Source organism: Varanus komodoensis, unplaced genomic scaffold, assembly GCF_004798865.1.
Source record: "Varanus komodoensis strain SLA01 unplaced genomic scaffold, ASM479886v1 scaffold91, whole genome shotgun sequence".
Taxonomy (NCBI): domain Eukaryota; kingdom Metazoa; phylum Chordata; class Lepidosauria; order Squamata; family Varanidae; genus Varanus; species Varanus komodoensis.
Window position 1 is genome coordinate 633,237 of NW_025336610.1, and position 25,040 is coordinate 658,276.

The 25,040-nt window shown below is 55.5% G+C and overlaps 2 protein-coding genes across 3 annotated transcripts in view; one reads left to right on the top strand and one right to left on the bottom strand.

The window, feature by feature from the left end:
* ERCC6 (ERCC excision repair 6, chromatin remodeling factor) overlaps positions 1-15,960 on the bottom strand; it is a 33,749-nt gene extending 17,789 nt beyond the window's left edge. The window contains exons 1-8 of one of the 2 annotated variants that reach the window (XM_044418582.1): positions 15,871-15,960; positions 13,966-14,387; positions 12,627-12,747; positions 9,779-9,884; positions 8,309-9,020; positions 7,215-7,343; positions 4,277-4,435; positions 2,035-2,170 (exon numbers count right to left, since the gene is read on the bottom strand). In XM_044418582.1, the coding sequence (XP_044274517.1) occupies positions 2,035-2,170; positions 4,277-4,435; positions 7,215-7,343; positions 8,309-9,020; positions 9,779-9,884; positions 12,627-12,747; positions 13,966-14,384 (1,782 nt within the window). In that variant the 5' untranslated portion in view covers positions 14,385-14,387; positions 15,871-15,960. Of the gene's footprint in view, positions 1-2,034; positions 2,171-4,276; positions 4,436-7,214; positions 7,344-8,308; positions 9,021-9,778; positions 9,885-12,626; positions 12,748-13,965; positions 15,178-15,870 lie in introns of those variants that run through there. The other variant, XM_044418581.1, reaches the window with a different exon arrangement.
* A 4,120-nt stretch (positions 15,961-20,080) lies between these two features.
* On the top strand, positions 20,081-23,466 carry TOMT (transmembrane O-methyltransferase). The gene is made up of 3 exons (XM_044418630.1): positions 20,081-20,342; positions 21,715-21,911; positions 23,125-23,466. The coding sequence occupies exons 1-3, from the start codon at positions 20,081-20,083 to the stop codon at positions 23,443-23,445; spliced, it is 780 nt and encodes a 259-aa protein (XP_044274565.1). The 3' UTR covers positions 23,446-23,466.
* Positions 23,467-25,040: the final 1,574 nt, after the last annotated feature.

A 25,040-nucleotide genomic window follows, 5' to 3' on the forward strand; every position in this document is an offset into this window, starting at 1 on the left:
CTTCTAACCCTAACCCTAGCCTGGGGCACCCCCCTAACCCTAACATAGGGCTAAGGTTCCATTGAAAAGTGGGCGATTTTGGAAAAGCCTCCCTTGAGTAGCTTTTTTTGCACAGCTCAACATTTCTGTCCCTTCTAAATATATTCCAACCATCACAACCATGCCAGGACAATCGTTTTTTTAACCGTAACTCAGTGATGACCTTTTAGAGACCGAGTGCCCAAACTGCAACCCAAAACCCAGCTATTTATCGCAAAGTGCCAACACTGCAATAAAACCTGAAAACTGAGGTTTTAGTTTAGAAAAACCTCACAGCCAGTCCAAGCAAATATATATATCCTTGGCAGCGCACCCACCGGCCATGCGAAAGCTTGAATGAGCCGCGGCTAATAAGTCGTGGCTCGCGACATCATCGCCTGGTGCCGCTACTCCTTTCCGAGCATGCGCATGGCCCCCATGTGCGCTGTCATCCGAAGCTCGGCTGCTGGGGCGATGCTGGGGTGACTTGGCTCACGTGCGACAGAGAGGGCTCGGCGTGCCCGCTGTGGCACATTTGCCAAGGGTTCACCACCACTGCTCTGGGAACGAAACACTTTTGGTTTAAAGGCCTGCCTTGCAGGGCTTCCAAAGTCGCTCATCCCTAGCAAAAGCACGGAAAGATGGATCTGGGGCACCTGCTTCAGCTGGCACACGATGCAAGCAGGGGCAACGCCACCCCAGCCCAGGTACGGATGAGAAAGACCCACCGGAGCGGCACGAGTGCTGGGCATGCGCTTCAGGCCGACTCCAAGGCAGGGCAGGCTGGGGCTGCCGGGGCGGCTGCTGCTGGCCTTTCTGGGGTCAAGACCAGACCGCCGAACCCGCAGATCCTGGATCCAGTCCTCGCAGCCAAGGATTCCCAGCAGCTCCAAGCCACGAGAGCAGCACCAAGGAAGGCAGACAACGCCCGCCCTCTTTCCTCCTGCTGGCCAATACCTGAGCCTTTCTCCCACAGTGATACGCAGGGCGCCCGTACGTATCTAACTGTCCAGTCCCAATCTTTGGCAACAGGCGGAATGTGAACACCTGTATTCATCTGGAGCGGATGAATCGCAAGGGTGGGCCATGACATGGGAGTGACGGGAGTGGCTGCCAATCAGTGGGAGCCATGGATGTGCACGCGCAGCCCCCTCTTTGCCCAAACACCCGACTGGCGGATAGTCACGAGGTGCGAGCCTGGAGCGCAGGGCTGCCGAGCGGCTGGCCTGCGGCTTGTCTCTGGGTTAACTGCCGGATCCAGGCTTGCGCATCAGACCCCACGGTGCCACTGGAGGCCGTTCATGCAAAGCAGAAGGTGCGCACACCTAGCCTGCAACCTGGGAGACTGCGGCTGAACTGGCTCGTGGTCTGCTGCCCCTGCGTGAGGACCGGGTTGTGGAAGAGGGATCCCCGCTTCCATCCGCACCCAGCCACAAAGCTGCCTCGGGGCTTTCTGGGTGTTTTGTGAAGCAAAGGGAGGAGAGAAGCCCACCCCCCAACCCCCCAAGCAAGGGACACATGACGTGACATGACATCTCAGCGCCCTCGTGTTCCTGGGACTCTTGACCCGGGCTTCCCCTGCACCGTGCCAACTGCCCTAAGGTGACAGGGTCTCTAAAACGAGCCAAAGAACGTCCCACCATTTGCAACAGCCGAGAAACTAATGAGCTCCTGCTCATGCAGAGCTGGCAGAGCTGCGACCTTTGCACCACGGAGGCCTCTGCGGCAGGACGGCAGGGCCTCGCGTTTCCCAGCACGCAGACGGCACCTCAGCTTCCTAGCAATGGTCCACGACCGAGCACCGCGGGCGACTCTGACCAGCCACCCGGGACAAACCATCTCAAGCCGAGAGGGGCCAACGAGAGCCGCAAGAGCAGGTCCCCCTGGTGCCCCCGATGAAGGAGGCGCTTCTCTAGGGCTGCCGCTCTAGCAGGCGACGGTTAAATATGAACAGTTCCCCTGGTGAGAATCAGTGAAGGGTAAGAAAGCACCAGCGCCTTCTGGATGGACACGCACCTTCTTGCTGGCGTAGGAACCCGTCTCGTGCAGGACTGCAACCCTGAACGGCGGCCACCAAGTATGGAACTCTCTCACCCACTGGTGCATTACGGTGGCCGGACACACAATCACCGTCGGACCGAGTCCTCTGTACCTGCGGCAGGTGAGAGCCAGCAGCGATCTTTTAGGAGCCGCCGGAATAACGTGCAAAACAGGCTTTCATTCCCCAGCACCACCTGCACCTTTCGCGAGACACACAGAGGGCCGCTATTGCACGATTTCTGTACAGTGCTCCGTGCTGGCACATACCGATCCAGGGAACTCTCTGGTGCCCGGCCCTGAAGGGACGGGCTGAGCCCTCGGACGCCGGAAGAGGCCAGCGAGCGGGGAGAGCAGATCCCAGCCAAACTGCCCTGCCAAGTTTCTTTAAGTTCCATCAAAGATTAATATTTTATTTTGTTTTTCGACCAATAGAGAAATAGATATTAACAACCTTAAGCTTGATGGCGTATAGTTTTATTGGGTTTTATTAGCTGTGCCCCAACTTGGGAGTACTCTACAGTGAAAGTCCAAAGGTGATACAGTCCATTAAAAATAAATTAATGGAAGAGGGGAAAATATATGACACTAATATGTAGCCAGTGTTGCTACAGTGTTTCATCTGATATCCAACTGGGCAGATAATGTCCAACACTTTGATTGTACGAGACAGCTTCTGTCCACATAAAATACCTTCTCTAGTCTAAAATGCGCCATTTCAAACATTCAACCAAGCAGCACGTATTTTGGTACCACAGGCTGCAGCAAACTGAATCTCCCTCTTTAATATCAGGTACGTTCAAAATGTTGCTTGTTCAAATTCAGGCACTTGTACCGTTGGGGGTGCATCCCGCCTGTGCTGGCTTGAGAGGAAGCTCCACCGAACAGGGTGGCTTTTCAGTGCCAACCTGCAGAGTTGCGCTGCTGCTTCATAAATAGGCTGTATAGTTCCATTTTATATGGTAAGCGATTAACTGCACATTTTATGTTGTTAAAACAATAAAATAACGATGGGTTGCACAGGAAAACAAGTCTGGCATATATTGCCTTGCAGTGATTATTAACTTCCTGGTAAATCTCCTGCTTGGATTCTGCAAAGTGCGGTGCACTCTGACAACAGAAACCTCCAGATCCAGCAGTCCAGGGCCTCCTCCAGGTGCCCCATGCAATGAGGGGGCCTGACCGGCTGCAGTGGGGCTGCCCCCTTTGTGGACACGCTCCTTGAGGCTCCAGGCACCTGATGGACTTTCTGGTACAGGGTAAAGACCTTTTTGACCTCTTAGGCATTTTCAAATCTGTTGTGTTGTCTGCATTTTATCCTGCCACTGACTCTGAATTGATTTTATACACTGAGATGGTATTATTCTTTCTTGCTGGTTTTATTCTAGGCTGTTTTTATTTTTTGTTTAATGTCCACATTTTTATTGTTTGAATGTATTATATGCAGCTCTGAAACTTCAGCTATTGAGCAGTCTAAAAGTACAGCAATAAGTTAATAAATAAAATTTGATTTTGTCCAGTAATTTTGTGTTCTCACAAACCTGGGGGACAAAGGGCTTTCCCCCCACAGCTTCAACATTACCAGACATCTCTGCTTGCACCTGGTGTCCACCTGGTTTTCAAGGAGTTGGGAAACATTTTTGCTGGCTGTTCTGAATGCAGGACAGCAGGATATGGGGTGTGTTCTAGGAGAAAAGACACTTCCCCACTCTGGAGTGGCTATCAGCCGCCTGCGCTGACCCGAGAAAGGATTTTGCTCACTCGTGAGCCTCACTTACATCATCACAACAGGGCCAGTTTTCCAATAAAAGTGTTACCTGGTATCTTGCTAGAAAAAATTTTTGAATGTAAAATGTAATACAATGTCCTAAAGGTATTACACCTTTGAAAATCCGATGCTGTGGAAACTGCCAATATTAACATGGCTGAATTTGTAAACAGTCCATTTGTGCTGTCTAATCTTGGGCGACACGCTGGACCAAAGTGTCTGGCGAGGGTCACCTGTAACATGCAGTGCCCGCGCTTGGAAAGCAGTCGGCAGGTATGCTGCATTTTCCGTGCCCCCAGATCCACAGCCTCATAAATAAAATCCCTTTAATGCCCCCCCTTAAAAGAACGAAAGGAATAATTTATGGGAGTGGCATTAATAATGCACAGGCCCAGTCTCCGCAGCGACGCACGCACCGAGCCCGTGAGCGGGCTCTCGGCGAAGAGGACTTGCCTGTAATTGGAGCCGCGAGTCCTGATCTTGCTGTAGCTCAGGCCTGCCAGGAAGGCGATGATCTGGATGGTCTTGCCCAGCCCCATTTCATCGCCCAGGATTCCCCCCACCTGCTGGCAGTGCAGCTCCCACAGCCACCGCACTCCCGTCTGCTGGTACCTGCAAGCAAGAAGGCGAACGTGGCCCGTGAGAGAAGGCCCCTGAGGAGAAAGGAGCGCTGCTGCAGGAATTTCACTCCCGTTTCGGTTCGCCTTCAGGAAAACGCACCAGCCATTCAGAATGGGGGGCTGCAGCAACGCACGGCCCTCCAGGAGTGCCAACCTCCACCTGCCCCCATCCGTCATCACGGGCCAGGGCTGATGGGAGTTGCAGGCCAACCCCCTACGCGCAGAAACGCGTTGAAGTGCCCCTCCCCACAGACGGGGGTTTCGAGCTGGGACTCCTCCCCTGGCGCTAAAGGGCGACGCGTGGCGTGTTTTCAGGAAGCGCATGGCTCCCTCCACACAGTACGTGGCCCCCGGGGATTCTTCACTGAAGCTGAGGCAGCACTTCTCTGTCGTCGTGATGAGCCATCCGGGGGCCCCCGACTTATGGTGGTCCTATGAACAAAAGCCCCCCAAAATGCCCGGCCCCCGACAGACAGCCCAGCCCAGCTCAGCCCCCGTGGCTCCAGGCCGCAGCCTCCCTTCCGGAGCCAGTCCGCCTCGTTGGAGGCCTTTCTCCTCGTCGCCGGCAACTTTCTCCCCTACTGGCCGACTTGTATGCCATGGCGAACACGGCTGGCTTCTCCGGGAAGCCTTGCCGCCTTGTGAAGTGCACCAGCATCAGTTCTGCATCCAGAGGCTTGGCTGGGCTTGACCATCTTTCCGCTGGCCCAGGGCACTCGCAAAGCGCTCCCCCAGCTCCACGTTCCAAGCATTTCGATTCTGCCGCCCATCAGCTTCCTTCGCTGCCCAGCTTTCACACCCATGGACTGTGACTGGCATACACGAGCGGGGGTGATCCAAGGGAAGCATCCGTCCGCTTGGGGAGCTTTTCTCAGCCTCAGTCTTCTTCAAATTTCTTGGCTGAGTCTCCATCTGAAGACATGACTGGGCTGAGGGACGCACGATCTTTCTTATTTCTTCTGTAGTCGTAATTCTGGTTTTCTCAAAATTCGGCTGCTTTTGCCCTTTCTTTTTTCACGTTCACCAGGAGTCATTCCAAGTCCTTGATTGCTTTCTGGTATCATCTGCACATCAGGATAAGATACATTCTGAATGCAGACTGAACAGATGGGGAAATGAGATATGCCCTCGCCTGGGGCCTCTGCCTACAGGAAGCAATTCTGCTCCTCCAGATTCAGTACCCGCAGGAAATGCTTGTCTGCGATGCCAGGTCGTGCAGCAAGACGACCAAGTCCTGGGGCGACCCCACCTCTCGCAGAACCCCCCGCAGCTTCCTGTGATCCACAGTCCTCTCGTTCGTAGAGCACCGACCGTCAAGCAGGCCTGCGGGCTCATTCAGGTGCGATTCAGAGCAAGTCAGATTCCAGAACTGCGTTCCTCCCTGAGGCCGCGCGCACGGCTGACCATCTCAACCCAGACTGGGGTCTAGGTGTGCATGCCGCTGGACCGTGTCTGCCACACCTGCGAAGAAGCGCTTTCCACAGAACACTACTGCTCTCAGTGCACCTCGGCTATGCAGCCGAGCAGTCCATGGGTGTGAAAGCTGGGCAGCGAAGGAAGCTGAGGGGGGCAAAATCGAAATGCTTGGAACGTGGAGCTGGGTGGGAGCTTTGCGGATGCCCTGGACCAGCGGAAAGATGAGGGGGTGGGTGCCATGTCAGACTGTGTGGCCCTCCCGGGTCGGTCCTAATTTCAGCCATATTTAGAACAGACCCACTGAAATCACTCAGACTTAAACTACTCGCGACTGACTCCAGTCCCATCAATTTCAAGAGATCTACTCTAAATCTGGATCCAATCCATTATGTTTATTCTCGATATATGAAAGGAACTCCTGAGAGTTAAGGGGAAAATGAATGAACTGCTCCTCATTTCTCCATATTTCCAGCCCTTTGTCATATCTTCAAATGTATCTTTACAGAATCCTGTATCTTTCAGGATTTTTAAATGAACCGCACTGCTTTATTTCACCCTCACCCAAAACAACTTCCCCCAAAGTATACAGGTTGCAGAAGACTTGCTAAGAAAAATCAAGCGAGGGAAACCAACGCATTTGGAATTGGTTCCATGTGCTTCAGGGCCATGCACGCCCACCTCCGTGCTCCGCCAGGTCAGGCGGGGCTCCAGTGCTGGCTGGCTGGCTGCTCCCCCTCCTCCCTGCTGGGAGACCCTCTGCCCCTCCTGGGAGCCAGGCAAGCCGTCCGGTTCCCGTCGGCTCCTTCGCCCACTCGGGATGCTTTCAGAGCTGCCTCCAGCTTGCGTGAGGGTCCCATTCACTCGGGAGAGCTACCTTGTCGAGAGGCATTGCCAGTTGCCTGTCTTGGCTGAATCCCCACTGGACATCCCTGACCGCAGACACGGGATGCCGCATGTTCGTTAAACAGGCATAGCAGTAGAGGAGGGGCATGTTAACCGCTGGCGTTCTGGGAACGCACTGAACACGGGGCCAAACACATGCCCGAGCGTGGAGCGCGCTGCGGCCGCTTTCAAGTTCTCCAGTCTGGAGCAGCACCTAAAGCGGCTCAAATGGAAAGCTGTAGGAACAGGGCGAAACGACCCGCCGCTACATGCCCTGATCACGCTTCCTCAGGATGCACAAGCCCTTATGCAACCAGGCCAAACGGACCTCAGTCAGGTGCAGGATGTCATGGCGGAATTTTAACTCTCTCAGCATTTCTCAATTTGTACCAGTACTTTATTAAATTGTATGGGGAAATGCTTTGCCCACTACCCCAACGATGACTTATTGCCGGCTGCTTTAAAATACATACTTGAAAAGCTTTTTGAAGAGAAAACCTGGGACTCTAAAGCCCTCGAGAAATTCAGCATCACTTTCATCAGACTCCTCGCCAGCCTTCCGCCGGTCCTCTCGCTCTTTCAGCTGCTGTCTGTGCCACCTCCTGAAATGACAGTAAGAATTGCCACAGACCTGAGCGGACTCGACACCCGCGCAGGGCGGGCAGCCGCCAGAGCAGGAAAGCCCGTCTGAGGAGAGGCGCTCTGAGCAGACAGCGGTGGGCAGGTCCGCGTGAGAAGCCGAGCCCCGCTGCCCCTGCGAACCCCCCCGCGTAGGCCTGACCTGCCGCAGGTTGTTCTCCCCTTCTTCCTCAGCCCTCCACCTGAGCCCAGCGCGCAACCCGGGGGACCGGATGGCAGAACCGCCTCACCAACTCACCCAGGCACCCCCCTTCCTCTCCTAACTACCCCCGTCTATTCCCCGGCTTTTTAACAAGGTCTGCAACCTCACAAATGCGCCACCGGGCTCCTAGTTCTTAGGGCTGAGCCTGAAGGGGAGACTGTGATCTTAGGGTTGCCTTGTCTGTGGCCCTGCTGCCCACCCTCTTGCCGAGGGGAGCCGGGGAGCGGAGCGAGCGACGTGCGAGGAAATGGGCAAGAGGCTGCCGCCTACTGGCTGCCTTATATGCAGTTGCAAAGGACCATGGGATTGTCACACGCCGGTGCAGTGAAGAGCCGACCAACTGGTGCAATTTGGAAGCGCCACAAACATGAGTGGGTAAGTGCGTCCAATGGATGCAGGATGCAAGCACCTCCCCTGGCAGTGCAACACCCTTGCTTCTGAGTGTTGGCTCGAGGATTCCCGTTCCCCACCACCTTTTTAACGCTTCCCCAGTGCGCCACATACCCTGGAAGGGGCAACACTAGCGCCCTCCCTTTCCACACTGCCTTTTGGAGCAGTATCACCATGTATATTAATATAGGGCAGGATTCAGAGTCAGTCAGTTGAACTTCGATCCCGTCAAAGTAAGTGGAGCACAGCCACCTCGTCCCACTCCTGATTCCAGTTGGAAGCAAGTGCCCAGATCCAGCTGAAGCCGTCAGCATTCCAGACTTGCTCGGCACTAACCTTAACCTTTGTTTATAGGAATCCTCATCACCGTCATCTCTGTATCTCTTGATTTTCCGCTTCCCAACAATGCCCTCCTCCTCCTCCTCCTCAGAGCTGGTGAGGAAGTCGGATCCCGCAATTTCCTCTTCGTGCAAAGTCTGCATTAGTGAGGGCTTCTTCCCCCGTGGGACAGGGCTCACTCTGTACTCATCCCCATCACTGTCCTGAAAGCTTCCCTCTTCCTCCTCGGGACTGCCGAGGCCTTCATCGGGCAGGCTCTCTGGCTCTGTGCCGTCCTCCTGCTGCTCGGCTCCCTCCGTTCCCTTGGCCCTGGGGACGCTGGCCTTTGCCCGGATCTGAAGCACGTGGCTCTGCAGCTTTCTCATGCGCCTCTGCAGGCGGCTGTCCGTTTTCGACAGAGCTTTCCTCTTGCTTCCCTTGCCTTTCGGGGGACGTGCTGGAGCTTTGGACTGACCCTTCTGTACAGGAGCTTTCTGCTTGGCCCCCTTCTGAACAGATGACCTCCTCCGTTCAAACGAGAGCTTTGCTTGATCCGCCAAGTATTTTTCAAAGCCAGAGGCTTCGTTTAACATTATCTGGCGGGGCTTCCTCTCTTGTTTCTGGGGTATCTGTGTTCCAAAGGGGGTCATCTGGCCAGTTCGGATCAGCTTCTCCCATTCCGTTTCCTGGGCTGGCATAAGCATGCTGCCGAGGGATGAGGGGCCGGGGTCTAACGAAAACAATAACAACAGGAAGCACGCTTGAAAACTGAACCTTCACAGAATTATTTTCCAAACCAAGATGAACCCTGCATAAAAAAGACTGGTGCATTTATTGATCCGTGCCGGAAAGGGGCTGTCTGTGAGGCCGTCCTTGGGCCAAATTGCTCCAAGGAGTTTTGTGGCATTGCAGCTTGTGTGATGTGCGCAGGAGGAGCACAGAGTCGAGAAGGGAGAGGGCCAAAGGACCAACAACTGAGCAAGGAGAAATCTGGAAGGCGCCGAGATCCGGAAGGTGAGGGCTGGGGGGCTCCGCTTCCTTCCTTCCAGCCTGCTCACACATAACACCTCCCGACTGGGTTTTAAACTGGTGGATTATCATTACATGAGAACCAAGTTAGTAAGCTAACAGTGGTGCGCATTGACAGCCTTGTGCTAGAAACCTGGATTCGAGCAGTGCTTGTCTACTTCGACTTCTCTGCAGCTCAGCTAATTTGACTGCTGCTTTTAAAGTACGGGACGCAACACGGCAGTGTTCGTGGAGAAGGGACGTCCCTGCTGAACTTGGACAAGATTTATTTTCATTTGTGAAAATTCCTGCATGAGTATTTAAGATAAGCAGTTCTGTGAGTACACAAAATTAAACAATGCTCTTTAAAATACTTCAAAAATGTATTAACCTATACTGACCACTTCAAGTGAAGTAATGAAAGCTGAAAAGTGTGACGATTTCAAAAAAGTACTCCAAAGCCACAACCTCTCTGCTTACCTCCATCTTCTTCGGAAGCATCCTCACCTGGTCCATCGAGGACCTCTTCGCCTAGAATCACTTGAAGGTGCCTTTGCTTCGCTTTGATTTTTTTCAGCTGCTGCTCCTGGCATGGTGGAAGCAAGCAAGCAGTGCTAAAATCAGCCACGGACTTCCCAACCTCAAACAGCAAGAGAGGAGACAACGACTGCCCCCACACTTCTGGCGCACCCCTTCCCCACGCGTCCCCACTGACAGCCAGCCAGCTGGGCCCGGCGACTGGGCACGGGCAAAGCGAAGCCTCGCCCTGAGGGCTGTGCTGCACGTTACCTGCCCCTCTGCCCACCTCATGCCTGAAGCAGACAACAGGCTGGCCAAGCGAGACGACACCTGCGGCAGCGGCGAGAGCACGCGTGCAAAAGACAAGACACTGATCATCGAGGCCAATGAATGCAGTGGGGCGAACTGCAGGGATGCCCCCAAAAGTACATGGCATCCCTCGGGGCTTTTTGGGGATCTGAGAGCAGACAGACGCGGCCGTGAGCAAAACGGAGCGGCAATCACAGCTGTGGCGCCTGGGGGCCGGCTGGAGGACCGGGGCGGGGGGGGGGGAGCACATGCCATGCGGAGCCTGGGCATCTCCCAGGTGCACCAGGGGCTGCTCCGGGAACAGCGCACACTGGGCAGGCTCCGGCGCCGCGGCCTAGCGGGACATGTGGATGCGGCCAGTGGGAACACGCACAGCTTTTCAGGCACGTGTTCTGAAGCTCTCCTGAGTCTCAGATCCACAGACGAGTAGAGCAGGAAGGGGCCAGAAGGCCATCAGGTGCAACCCCCTCCTCAGTGGAGGACTCCAAATCAGCCCATCCTCCTCAGGGGGCTCCAGTTCCTATTTTATTTTATCTTGCAGTCATGACTATTTGAATCGTATACTGTATTCTAAGCTTTAAATGGTTGTGAGCCATCCAGAGAGCTTCTGCTGCAGGGAGGCACAGAAATGCAATAATAGGATCAGCGCAAAAGAAAAGGCACAAATGCGGGATGGAGGCAGTCCAGCTTCCAAGATGTACCTGCACCGGAAGATCAAGGTGCCGAAACCGAGCCAGCAGTGTGATGCGGCTGCAGAGAGCTTGTGCCGCACAGAGAGCACTACCAGAAGCACCGCGCCCGGCATCCCTCCTAGTCCGCAGGCCTTGCATGCGTCACAGATCCAGATATGGATGCCAGTTTCAGGATACTGAAGAAAACACTGACAAACTGGGGTGCATCGAAAGAGGAACAACCAGGAGAGGAATGGGGGCTGGAAGGTGGGAATGAGGTCCTAGGAGGACTTGCTGGAAGAGGTGGCCCTGAAGCAAAAACGAGGGGAAGACACAACAGCCGTGTGCAAATATGTGAAAGACGGTCACCCAGGCTGGTTCTTTGAGGCTGCAAAAGGAAGGACTGGAAGCAAAGGGTGGGAACTGCAGGTTCCCGCTTAACATTATGGGAAGCTTCCTAGTGGTCGTGAGCATTGGTGGCAGGAGATGCTGCCTCCAGAAATTCCCCTTCGCTGCAATGCGCCCTGCCATCGCACAAGCTCCGCCAGATGCCTGGGGTGGACGGTGGACTTTCAAAAGTGAGCACTTTTCTTTAGACCTTTGTTTTGCTCCAGAACTGCTGTTGCTGTTATTATATTCCACCTGTTCCCTGCACTGAGACTCAAGGTGGGACACAGTATTAAAACCTTCTGTTTAAACATAACTGAAATATATGCAAGTTAGAATTTGTCAAATACCGTTTTAAAATTATATAAGTACCAAATTAGAACAGATATATAAACAACAAAATTTGTCCAATGCAGTCTTGCAGGTCCAGACTATTCCCAAAGGCCTGCTAGACCAGAAAAGTTTCTGCCTGCCTCCAAGAGCCTAAAAGGGAGGGTGCCAGGCTAGCTTTCCTGAGAAAGGAGTTCCACAGCCGTGGGGCAGCCACCAAGAAGGCCCTCTCCTGTGGGGCCACAAAGCAGGCCAGTGAAGGGAATGAGAGCAAGAGAAGGGCTTCTCCTGAAGATCTTAAGGTACGGACAGCATCGTAAGAGAGTAATGCCCAACAAAAAGAAGTACGGAAACATAATGAGGATTCGTGTTTATGGGGTTTTTAAATTTGAAGAGGAGACCTTCTTAGAAAGGGTCCAGAGAAGTGAAACAAAGGTGATCCAGGGTTTGGGAACACTGCCCTATGAAGAGAGACTGAGAGATCAGCCTTGAGAAGAAAAGACTGAGGGGGGACATGATATTCCTCCAGAAGGACCTCCAAGGCTGCCACAAAGAGGAAGGCCAAGGTCTCTTCTTGCTGATCCCAGAGTGCAGGACACGGAATACTCAGTTCAAGCTGCGACAACCCAGATTCAGGCTGGACATCAGGAAAAGCTTCCTCACTGTCAGAGCAAGACGACAGGGGAATCAGCTGCCCGGAGAGGTCATGGGTTCTCCCACACTGGAGACATTCACAAAGAAACTGGACAGCCACCTGAGTGGGGTGGTGTGACTTGGTGTCCTGCACCAGCAGCGGCTGGACCCGATGGCCCTCCTGGCCCCTTCCAACACTAATACTCTATGATTCTATGAAGGAAACAGCTAGCAGGTGGTTCTCCGAGGTCCTCAAATAAGAACCTGCAACCAATATTCAACACCCGCCCAGAGTTTTGAAATAACACAAGCAAAATGCAACCTACATCTACAGCAGGAATTTGAAAAATAAAATCTTGACTCTTGAACCTTAAGGTACAATTTACCTTCAAGGAGTCACTGAAGCTTTCATCCTAACATCAAACCTTAAGGCAGAAGGAGAATTTTGGACATACCCACAATTGCCAAAGTTCTGTTACCTTGTTGTATTTTTGCCGCTTCACAGAATCTAACTTTCTCTTAATATCTTTGTTCGAGGCAGCTTGAGGAGTGAATTGCTCAATAATGGCGTCAATTCCTTTCAAGGATGCTTTACATGACCTGGGAACACAAACTCAAAGATAATCTACTAATCTTCATTGAGAAGATGCAAACATTGACAAGATCAACTTAAATACTGGTCAACATTTAAGCTGGGAAACACAGGATTGTTTCACCAAAGCAGTAGTTAGGTTTGCAAATGCTGGAAAACCAGCAGTTCATTGAAATCTGCAAGTGGTGGCAATCAAACAGCAATTGTAATGGCAGCACTTTTATTCTGGGTTTTGGTTAATGAATTCATGCTTAAATTCCAAATAGATTTTTTCAGGGAGTTGCTTTACATTCAGTAAAGGATATCAAATGCCTGACAGATTATCAGGTTAAATGTTATGGTGAATAAAGCACATTTTTAACTTTGTTAAGGCTAGTCCCTAGCTGATTCTGAACTGAAGTAGTTTTTGGATGGCGAGAGCCACCTGTCCCATGGCCCACAAGCTGAGCCAACCCCCACCTGTAAAATTACCCTGGAGTCGCCCGCAGGGTGCGATCGCACAAAGCTTTCCTTGCCAGGATTTCCCCAGTGATGCTCAGCCTTTCAACAAGGGCGATTATTTATGTCGTGCAGCTGGGGGAGGGGGGGGCTTGACAACAGTGGGGGTTCACACAGGGCTTCCATGACGGCGGAGGCCAATGTGGCCCACACCCCCCACCTGACGAGGGGGAGCGAGTAGCTCCGGCAGCCCACCATCCGGAAGGGCCACGCCTTCTGACAGAGGAGGAGGCCGCCATCCCATTCCCACAGAACATCTTGAGAAAACGTTCGCTGTCCTCAACAGAGAAGGGTGTCAACTTGAGGTCGCGGCAGCCCCTCTCCACAGCTCGGCCGTGAAGGCACCTCTGAGCAGCACAAGATACCTCCCGCTTTAGGCGGCACCGTGCCAGCAGTGAGGCCCTGACGAGCGCCCTCGAGCCGTCCCGGAAGAGGCCTCCTGGCTTCAGTGAGGCTTACTCAACGTGAACCCTCGGTGGATTTCACCTTAATCGTTTCAGCGCTGGATCGGCTGGCCAGGGCTCTGAACATCTGCTTTTATATTTGCAAAATGCAAATTCTCAAAAGCTATTTCAGGGCAGGGCATGTAAAATTTAAGGTGACATTTCATGAAATGGAATCAAGATTGGTTGATGTACAGAAAGGGCTTCGGCCTTCCTCAAAAAGGTTGTACGCAGCTTTCCGTTTCAGTGATGTGCAGATAAAAAGCAAGACTTTCCCCGTCTCACCTCGCGTCATCCAACACAGACCGGAGCTCTGTTTTCGCGCTGGCGACCTGCACCGCCTTGTTTGCTTCGTGCACGGCATGGTCAACCTGCCGAAGGACTCCTTGCTCCAGCACGTCCTGGTCGTAAACATCGACACCCAAGCCTCGGAGCTCCTCCGCCTGCACAGACTGGATCTGCTGCCGGTCAATAAGCAGCAGGGGTCCCTTCCTGGGTGCCCCAAAAGGAGCATCGGCTGCTGGTGCAGGAAAGCTGCTCTCGAAGGCAAGTGCATCCTGGCGGGGGCCCACGTGAGTCTCACTGGCAGGCAGGTCGTCTCCCTGCGCAGCCGCCGCACCTTCTGCCTCACCCAAACTGCTCCCGGCAGTACCATGGCTCTGTTCCTGAAGGCTGCCTTCCAGCTGAGGTTTCTCAGAAGGCATCTTCTGCTCAAATGCAAGAAAAAGTTGCAAGCGGTTTTAATTTTTTAACTTTGTGATGAAAATTGCCAGCTTCACAGAAGCTCTCCAATTGTTCCTGTCCCTCTGGACCAAAAAGGGGCATATACACTGTTCTGAGAGTGTATTTTTTTTTGCAGAAAGAATGGTATATAAAAGCCATAAATAAGTCAAAGGGCCAGGTAAGGGGACCTTCTAACATCCCTTTAAAAGGTTTCATCCTCATCAAGTGCCAGAATTTGTGACTGGGGCATTTGAGAGGTGCAGCCTCTGTGAACCACAGACTGACTGAGCTGCCTGTGCCATCGCCACTTCCCAACCTGTGATCCCAGAGAGTACAAAAGCAGCAAAACAGCAACTTCTCCTCACACATGGGATCCCTGCCAAGGACGACATGCCCCGACACAGCAGATTCAGCGGCAGAGCAGCCGTTTCCGCTGCAAGACACCTGGCTCACTACTCCGTGTCTGCAGAGAAGGTTAGCAAAGAATCCTTTCTGAAAAGCTGCCGCTCCTGCCAGTCAGTGTTGGCAATACCGGGCTAGATGGAACACAGGCGGCCTAGGATTAGGCGGTTCCCGAAAACCCTGTGACATAACTTGAAATCAGGAGCAAGTCCAGCAGGATCCTTACACAACCCGAACATGAGTCACCAGACAACATGTGTCCCAGTTCTTAATTTCTGGCCACGTTTTGCCAAGGATACCCTCAAGTGCTGCAGTGGTTAAGAGCATGGGCCTGGGACTCGGACGATCCGGGTTCGAGTCCCCGCTCAGCCATGGAGCCCACTGGGGGACTTTGGGCCAGTCACAGACTCTCGGCCCAGCCTGCCTCACAGGGTTGTTGTTGTGGGGATGAGATGGAGGAGGAGAATGATGTAAGCTGCCTTGAGCCCTTTGTAGGAAAAAGGCAGGATGTAAATCGGAAGATAAAATAAATGTTGTCATCCAGTCACAGAGAGACGGAAGAGCGGCGCCGGAAGGGGCCCGAGGGCGAGCAGGCCCAGCCCGCTCTCAGAGGCTGCCCAGCCGCATCCCGACCGCCTCCCCCGGGCGGGTCCCGCCGCCAGCCGCTCCGACGCCGCGCCGGAACCGGGCTTCCCGCAACCCGCGCCCCGCACTCGGCGGCGGCGGGGAGAGGCGCCGGCCCTCCGCTCCGCGACTCCCGAGCGATCCCGAAATCAGCCGCCTCCCGTCCGACCGCCGCTCGGCCCGGGGCGGGCAGAGGGTCCCGCGGCCCGGCGGCTGCGCGCCAGCGGGAGCCCCGGCCACCGGTCGGCCGCGCATGCTGCCCGGGAGATGCTGCGGCCGCCGCCGCGGCTGCCGGGGAGGGAGGCGCGCCCGGCCCGGCCCGGCCCGGCGAGAGGCTGGCGGGGGGCGCCCGAAGCCTCCCCGAGGCGAGGCGCGCCTCCCGGAGCTGCTGCCGGGGCGCCGGGCCCCACGCTGCCCCCCGCCCCGCAGGCGGCCCCTCACCGCGCGCCTTCCTCCTCCTCCTCCTCCTCCTCCTCCTCGCGCGGCTGGCCGAGGGGGACCACCGGGAGCCGCTCGCGCCGCCGCGCACGCATGCGCGGCCGCCGTGTCTCCGCTCTCCAGAGACCTCCCTGTTGGGCGCCTGCGCGAAGCCGCCCCGCCTCCCGCTGCGCCTGCTGCAGCATGATGGGAGGTGCGGCGGGCTCGGGCCGTTGGAAGGCACCAACAGCTCGGTCGCGGGGGGAGCCACCCCCGCTGTGAATTCTTTTCCCGCTCACCTTTACTCAGATTCCCCCCAGCCTGGGCGACACGAGTCCCGCTTAACCGTGTTCATGCCCGCGCGGTGAGCCGAGGCGGGCGGCGTGGAAAGGACGCCTCCCCCGGGCCGGCCCCGCGTGCAGCTCCTCCCCCGCCGGCTCCGCCGCGCTGCCGGGGAAGCGCGTCGCTGCGGCGACGCTCACGGGGCCGGCCGCGGAAGCCGTGCCCTTCTCCTGGCAGCGGCCGGGCTCGCGCAGGCGCGGCAGCCACCGTGCGGGCGCGCGCGTGCCGCCCTCGTGCCCGAGAAAGCGCCCCTGGCCCGGGCGGGGGCGCGACGCGTCTGTCGCGCCCGTGCGTCTACAACCGCCCCTTGCCCTTGCGAGGTGCCGCACTCCCCCCTCCCCTCCCCTCCCCTCCCCTCAACACCCCTGCAAGGTAGGTCGGCGGCCAGCTCGAAGTCACCCAGCGAGCTGGGTGTGGTAACCCCCCTCATAATTGAACATGCAGCCAGGGCATGGCTCGTCACGGGTAAAAGAAAGCATGATCAGGGTGTCCCGTTCGCGTAAACAAGAACAGGAACCCCAACAAATGTGCACGCTACGCAAGGATGAAAACAAGCAGGCTACGCTCAAGCATAACCGCCAGCGTCACGCCCTTGTAACCTCGCTTGCTTGCCTTAGCATGGGAAAGGTGCAAAATGTGCAAATGTAACTCAGTGGGGTTCCCCATTGTCCGCTGTCATCCAAGCACCTGCACAGCTGTAAAAGAGTATAAAAATAGCTGCAGTCGTCTGCTCGACACCACACTCCTAGAGTGCTTGGTCCCTGCAGGTTAATAAATCTCTCTCCAAAAATTCCAACCAGTCTCTGGTCTCATCCGTAAAATCGTGCCATACAACACTGCGTGCGCCAGAGGAGGCTCGAGCCCGGTCTGGCGTGTCCCAGCACAGCACAATTGACCCACCCCCCCCCCCGGCACACCACCACCCCGCCCCACCGGCTCAGCACAAATGGAGATACATGTGAGATAAATGCCTTTGAAAAACACGCAAGAGAGCGGCTTCAGAGCCTCCACCCCATGAGCAAGGCTGCCCAGCTGAAGGCGCCTTCTGGCGCTGTCATGCAGGACGGAGGGCTAGGCCTGGCGTGCAGGCAGAGCGCTGGAGCACAATCTGACGATTTAAAGCAGGCTCTCCACATGCAGATGGTGCGATGGGGATCTCCAAGCTCCTGCCGCTGCTTCTGTACAGCAGCAAGAAGCTGGCTGACCCCTGTGAGAGCTGCACTGGATGGACCCTGGATCTGGGCCAGCCGCAGGGCTCTTCTTCCGTCTGCCCTGCTCTGCTCCCACTGAAAAGCGTCTCCGGGGGTTTGCCGGACACTCAAGGCCTCTGGGCTGCAGCGCTGGGGTGGCAGCTGGCCTGCTGTGGAAGGCAGCGCTTCGCCACTTTTCCTGACTCTGTGCCCCAGGCCCATGCGCCCTGGGAGTGGCATCTCTCTTATGTATCTATTTTAGTTATTTGGGTTTCTTGTATGCCGCCCCATTCGCATAAGCCTTGGGGCGGCTTCCAACAAATAAATAACAATACAATACATACAAAACTGGTAACATCCAGGCAATAATTTAAAACCAATAAATAAGTTAGCAATTAATTAAAATAACATTTAAATAAAAAGGTCTTGGCCTGGCGCCGAAAAACAAATAACGACGGTGCCAGGCAGGCCTCTCTGGGGAGCGCATTCCACAGGTGGGCGTCACCGCAGAGAAGGCCCTCCTCCGGGTACTCGCCCTCCCAATATCCTTCACGGAGGGTTCCCGTAGGAGGGCCTTTGCCGCCAATCTCGAGGGGCAGGAGGGCAAATATGGGCGCAAGCGCTCCTTCTTTGCAGTGTTCAGCAGTTCGGTAGCACCCGCAGAATGTCCGCGTGTGCGCTGGCTCCGTCTCATGATACCAGTGCAGCCAGAGCCTCCATGGATCCCTCCGGGGGATGCGCCACACCAGCTCTTTGCTCTTTCTTGTGCCTCTTTTTGCCAATAACTTCAGAAGAGGAGTGTGCTGGGAAGTCAATGAGAGCATCCAGCCTTGGACGTTGGCCTTGGTTTCAGCTCTTCCATGAAGGCCAGGACGGAAATTCCGTCCCGAGATGAAAACACCCTTTTTATTCATTGCATCATGAACCTGCCAGAGACGGTAACTCGCAGGATGTAGATGGACAATAACTTTGCCGTGCTGCTGGAGGGTCTCCTGCTTCTGCCTGGCCCATCGAGTGACAGGTGCGAGCAGGTAACCCAGGAGGCGGCCTCAGCGACCTCATCAATCATTTACCTGGGTCGCCTGGCAGGCTGGCTGGCCTCTCGCCCAGCTCCGGCGGGAGCCCAGGGGCTTGGCAGCTCAGCCGTCAGGGAGGGGCTGACAGCCGCTGCGGCTGCATGCAGGTAAGAGCCGCGTTCCTCCCCCGGGTGTCCCGACCAGAGTGACAAAAGCCCCCGGGGACGGCGTGCCTTTGCTGGCTCAGGCAAGCCACCAGAGCCCAACCCCGCCAAGCTCCCACTTGGCTCAGGCATCCCCGGTGTGCTTGCCTCCAGCATCCACCCTCCCCGCTCCACAAGTGCAAGCCCCCTTCCTTCTCCCAGGTGGCGGGGAAACGATGCTTGGGCCCCTCTCTTCCTACGTACACATCAGGCCCAGCAGCAGTCTCCTTCAGCTTTCTGTCTACACTTGGCAGACCAGCTGCCCACGGGAGACCCCCAAGTAGGACGCGGATCCATCAGCCCCCTCCTGCCCATGTTCCCCAGCACCTGGACTACACAGGCATGCAGCCCCTGCCCCGGGGGTGGCACCGAGCCATGGGTGGCCCTCTCCTCCAGGAATGTGCCCGACCCCCTTTTAAAACTGCCCAAATGCGGCAGCATCTCCCTCTGCGTTCTCCGCACCGTGTGTAACTCTGCGCACCTCCATCAACGTGTCTGCTCACTCGCTTTTCCTCAGGGTGAACAACGCCAGGTCCTTTGAGCTTTCTTTGTGTGTGCGTTGCACTGTTCCCATGATCATCTGAGTCACCCATGTCTGTGCTCTTTCCAGCTCTACACTGTCCTTTTTAAGTGCTGTGATCAAATCGTGCAATATTCTAAGGGTGGTCGCACCATAGCTTTGCATAAGAGGAGTACAGTCTTGGCAGCCTGGTTTTCAATTCTCAGTTGCGCTCTACATTTCGACAGTAGTAACCTTCAGACTCTTTTTTACCTCCTCGGTTTCGCACAGCTGAGTGCATCTTCTGAGCATTCACACTGTCATTTGGCAGGTGCCAAATTAAGGCCATGCAACTCTATAAAAGAGGGGGCTTCAGAGCAAGCAACCTTGAGATGCCACCATGTCAGACCACCAGGGACTGGGCAAACCCTGCAGCCAGATGTGGGACTAATCCTGGCTGGGCGGCAGAGATCCAGCTCTCGCCCAGTCACGGAGCTCGCTGGCACCCCCTCCGGGGGGTCTGAGCCCCCCTCCTCACCCTCTCTCGGGTTAAGCTGCCTCACAGAACGGTTAGGGGGCAAAATGGGAAGAGGCCCACACACCACGGGAGCCTCGGGGTGAAGGAGAGGCAGACGTGCGATGGCCTGGGCACCGGCGCTTCCTCGTGAGGAGTGGGGCACGACGTGGCTGCCTGCAGGCTTCCCGGCTTGGCCTCCGACACGCACACATGGGGTGGGGGCGGCAGGGCAGGGAAAGGGGACGCATGAAGGCGGGGCCCGTGGCTGGGACTTCGCCTGGAGGCCCCCCAAAACCTGGAGGGGCCTTGGCCAAGATTGTGCATTAAACTGGCGGGTGCAGAGGGGTCTCCCGCAGAGTTCACTGGGGCTCATCCCGGGGTATGCAGGCTGCGACCCCAGGCCTCCCCCGCTGTCCCTCTCTCCCTCTAGGGCTGAAGCCCTCCCCGCCGCCCCCGTGGCCACCACAATGGTCTCCCCGGCCATCGCCTTGGCCTTCATTCCCTTCGTGGTCACGCTGCTCATCCGGTACCGCCACTACTTCCTGCTCTTCTACCGCGCCGTGGTGGTGCGCTGGCTGCAGGACCGCCTGACTGGCATCCCCCGGGAGGAGCGGGCCTTCCAGTACGTGCTGACCCACGCCGTGCCCGGCGACCCCCTGCACATCCTGGAGACCTTTGACCGGTGGAGCGAGCACTGCGAGTACCTCAGCAACCTCGGACCCCAGAAAGGTGTGGCCGGAACCCAGGCGCGAGGGGGTCTTTGGGGTTCTCGTGGTTTCGCCAGCCATCCCGTGCAGAAGGCTTGGGGCGTGGGGCGTGTGGGCAAAATACACGGCAAAAGTTCCCGAGGCGGCTCTTTCCAGGGTCTGTTTCTTTGCATGGCAGAGACCTGGAGACTTTGTGTCCTTCTGTTTCATGGGCAGTTTCAAGTCCACAAGCAAAGCCACAAAACCTGAGAAGGGGCTCCCCTTTGCAGCCCCCTCCCTGCCCCACCCCAAGCCTCCCTCCTGGGTAGTACCCTCTCCCCATTGCTGTCTGATGCGAGTGCCATGGGCTGCATCTGACGGGTGGCCGTGCCCTCCAAAGGCCGGGGCAAGTCTCCTGCCCTTAAGGAAGTTAAGCCCCAGACGACTCAGCTGCCGAAAGAGGGGTCGCGGCCCCGCTGTGCCCACTCAGGGTAGGCAAGACAGATGGCAGCCCGTGCCAAGACTGCTCCCGTGCATGGCTACCCCCAGGTGAGCCCCACTGAGTCCAGTGCCACGAGCCCCTGGGGAAGAGGGGAGCAGACCACGACTGCCATACGCTCGGCACTTGTCTGGGGGGGGGGGCGACATCGGAGTAGAAATGCCTCAGATCGCGCCCCGCCTTTTAGTTCCACAGATGTAATTCCTTTAACCTCTCTGCTGTTTCTGCTTTTGAGCTGCTCGGTTTCGCCCGATGCAGCTGATGGGAGCGGCAGGTGGCGTGCTCCGTCACGCCCCGGAGAGGTCACAGCTTCCTGTGTACAGGCTTTAGCCTTACGTTGGACACCAGCCTGAGTGTGATAGTAGAAGAGCAGCAAAAATCATGGCTGTTGCCATTATACTAGAAAGCAGCCCATCCTTGGTGCCCCCCAGCATGCCGGGAAAATCTGTTTTGGCTGGTGATCTCTGTATGCAGACTGGTTCTCTGTAGCATTCGAATCAGCACCGCCTTGGCTTTTAGCTGCTAAGGGACAGTTTTAAAAATGCAGGTGTGTTGGACACGCCGGGCGTTGGAAGACTTTTGTATTTGGAATGTATTCAGCTGCACCCTAAGTGAGTTGTTGCAGGCACGTGAGGCGTGGCTTGAAGACGATGTATTTTTTTTAAAGAAAGAATACTCCATGCTTATATTGCCATTTCACCTGCAAGATTTAAGGATAAGTTCTTTTCCAAGTGCCCCACATTTTAAAATTGATGGTTCAGTCACCAGAGTTCAGAGATTTAGATTAGGTTTTCTGACGTGCGGTGGAGAGGCAGGTGTCCACGCCGCTGCACCCTGCCACCAGTCCGTGGCCTCGGGAGGCTGCCAGGGCGCCGCTGCCGCCGCCAGCCTCGTGCTCTTTCTTTGGTGCTCCCAGCCAAGGTCCTGGAGCGGCTGATCTACGAGAAGGCCCCCCTCACGGTCCTGGAGCTGGGCACGTACTGCGGCTACGCCACCATCCTCATTGCCCAGTCCCTGCCCCTGGGCGCCCGGCTGTACACGGTGGAGATGGACGCGCGCAAAGCGGCGGTGGCCGAGAAGGTCATCCGCCTCGCCGGCTTCGACGACGACACGGTGAGTGGCTCCGGGTTGCTGGCATCACGGTGCAGCTGGAAGGGGCCAGGGGGCCGCCGGGCCCAGCCCCCTGCTCAGGGCGGCATTCCTCCGACGGCTGTCCAGCCTCCTCTTGAAAGCCTCCGGCATGAGAGAGCCCGCAGCCGCCCTGGGCGGGAGACCCTTGCCGTGCTGCTCTCAGTCAGGAAGTCCTTCCCGAGGTTCGGCCTGGTGCCGAGTCTCGCTGGGCGGTAGGCTCCGGACGTGGCAGGCGCGGCTCAACCGGAGCCATCCGATGAAAGCAGCAGCACTGGCAAGGGAGCGAGGTGGGAAGCAGAAGTGGGGCCCTTCGGAGGCCGCTGGATTCCGCCTGCCAGCATTGTGAAGCCAGCAGTCTTGTGAAGCCAAACTCTGACCCGCTTAGGGCCAGGTCTCCTCCCAAAATTACGTGCCCAGAAAGGGAGGGCGTCCTCGGAGGCCCCTCTCCAGGTGCCCCACGCTGCAAACAGATTGAGCTGGGGGTTGCTAGAGAGAAGGACCTTTCCAGTGGTGGCACCCGAGTAAATTGTATTCACTTCATTTCTATACCACCCAATCGCCAAAGCTATATTGTCCTAGAGGCTTTTCTGACCACTAATGCGTAGTCTTTTTGGCATTGTCTTTTCCTTCTTTTTCCAGGCTTTTTAGCCCTTCGGTTTTGAACAATCATGATGCATTTTTGGTTTCTGCACTGCTGCAGGCTGTTCCCTTTTTATTTTTGGTTTTATTCTGTTTAAAACAGAAAGGTTTTCCTGTTTCTTTGCTGTCATATGTGATGGTTTTAGGCTTGGTGATGGTGGAGGCACCGGTGGGAGGAGGGTGCCCGCTTGGGGAAGGCTGAACCAACTCCAGTGTGGTGTGGTGGTTCAGAGCCTGGGACTGGGACTCAGGCGATCCGGGTTCGAGTCCCCGCTCAGCCATGGAGCCAACTGGGTGACTTTGGGCCAGTCACAGACTCTCAGCCCAGCCTACCTCACAGGGTTGTTGTTGTGGGGATACGATGGAGGAGGGGCATGATGTAAGCTGCCTTGAGCCCTTTGTAGGAAAAAGGCAGGATATAAATCGAATAAATAAATAAATAAATAAAATAAACAAGCTCATTTGTGGCAGCGCATCTGCAAGTGGCAGTCAGCCGGGGAAGGTGGGACCTCAGCATCGAGGCCTCTCCTGACGCGGCCTCTCCTGCCCCGTGCAGGTGGAGCTCATCGTGGGGCCCTCGGAGGACGTCATCCCCCAGCTCAAAGAGAAGCACGGGCTGCCCCAGGCGGACCTGGTCTTCATGGACCACTGGAAGCGCTGCTACTTGCGGGACCTGCAGCTGCTGGAGGCCCACGACCTTCTGCCTCAGGGGGCCACCATCCTGGCCGACAGCGTCATCTTCCCCGGGGCGCCCCACTTCCTCCAGTACGTCAAGGCCTGTGGCAAATACAAGTGCCGCATACACAGGACCAGCCTGCAGTACTTCCGAGCCATCCCAGACGGCCTGGCCCAGCTCACGTACACCGGCCTGCAGTGACCTGCAGAGGGGGTGCCTCCCGTGTGAGCCTGAAAGTCATGCGTGATTTGTGTGTGTGTGTGCGGGGGGGACAGAAGCCAAATCCTGGCCTGCACAACTCCATAACCAGCCGAGAAGCCAAGAAGTGCGCAAACATAATTTCACGGTGCAGAGCAGAAAGCAAGCTGACAACTCTGTTGGCTTTGTTTTAATGCAGATTTGCCGTTTTGGGGGGGGGGTAGCGGGCATGAGCAACACACAGCTGCCTTTTTCCTTATCCAAGTGCAGATCAGCTTATTGATTCATACCCTGCCTTTCCACCAAAGAAATGGGGCTCACGTTTTAAAGTCTGTCCCCCACTTCAAGGAGCAGTGGGAGATGTGGGTCGCAGGTCCCGGACGCCGGTCTTGCCGCTGCCATCCAGGGACTCGTTAGCAGTTTCACGTCTCCTCTGCTAAGCAGCGAAGGTTCCTAGGCCAGAGTTTATGAAGGGCGTAGAACAAAGTTCTTGGCCCAGTTCAAGAGAATTTCGATTTCAGAGCAAGGCAAAAGGCAAACTTAAACATTTTAGTTTATTTAGTGTAGTTCATTCAGAAATATAATCTGAATGAAAGCATCATAAAAGTATCTGCCCCGATCTTTGCCTTTTTTCCATTGTGGGCAGACACACCCCAGGGCCTTGTGAGTCTGCTTCTGCTGGATGGCCCGAGACTGGATTTGGGGGGCGGGGGCTTTGCTCAGATTTCAGGGACTGAACAGGGAAATCTTCTGAATCACGTCGACGCTGGCACAGCAAAAGTGAAGCAGGGCTTTGTACCGCCCTGGGGACCAAGGAGCAAAAGCTCTGAAATGCATTAAACTGGATTTCTGTGATGCAGCCACTGGATGGCAGCTTACAAGAACCGAATCAAAATTTAAAAAGCAACCTTTGTGTAAACGGGAGCGGGGGAGAAATGATCATTACATGACCCAAGGTGGTTTAAAAGGGCCTCAGAGGTCATTCAGAGTCTATACAGGCATGAGAAACTGGGACGACCCAGCCTTGCACCGAAAAGGTATTCAAGGTGCCGACTGTCTAGGGAGGGTTTTGCAGTGCCCCAGCTCCCAAGAGGCCTTCCAAGTACTCCGGAGAAAACACTTTCAACACAACCTGCATTGATTGTGCAACATTTGCCCATCTCCCCAGCTCTCTGCCCCCACCAAGTTACAGCTTCCTCAGCTTTTATTTATTATTTAAAATATTTAAATGCCTCCTATTCCAACAACGGCATCCCTAGGCGGCTCACAATACATTAATGTGTAAAGTTTACAAAGTATATTCAGAATTTCCCCTAAGTTCTCTTCCCTCCCTCTGTCAAGTTCTGGCAAAAGTGTTTTCCACAAACTACGCTACACTTACAAATGGGACCCTTCTCTACAGATTCAACATCCGAAGCGGTCGAATCTGCATCCGAAGCAAAGACGCAGAAGTCTGCTTATGAGGAGAAGGGTGTTAATGCAAAGTTCCAGGATCCTCTTCTCTCACCACCCACCCCATTTCTTACAAGTTTAGGAGTAGCCAATTAAGGTACGAAACTAGCAAAACAAAACAATGAACAAATGAAGATTCCAAATGA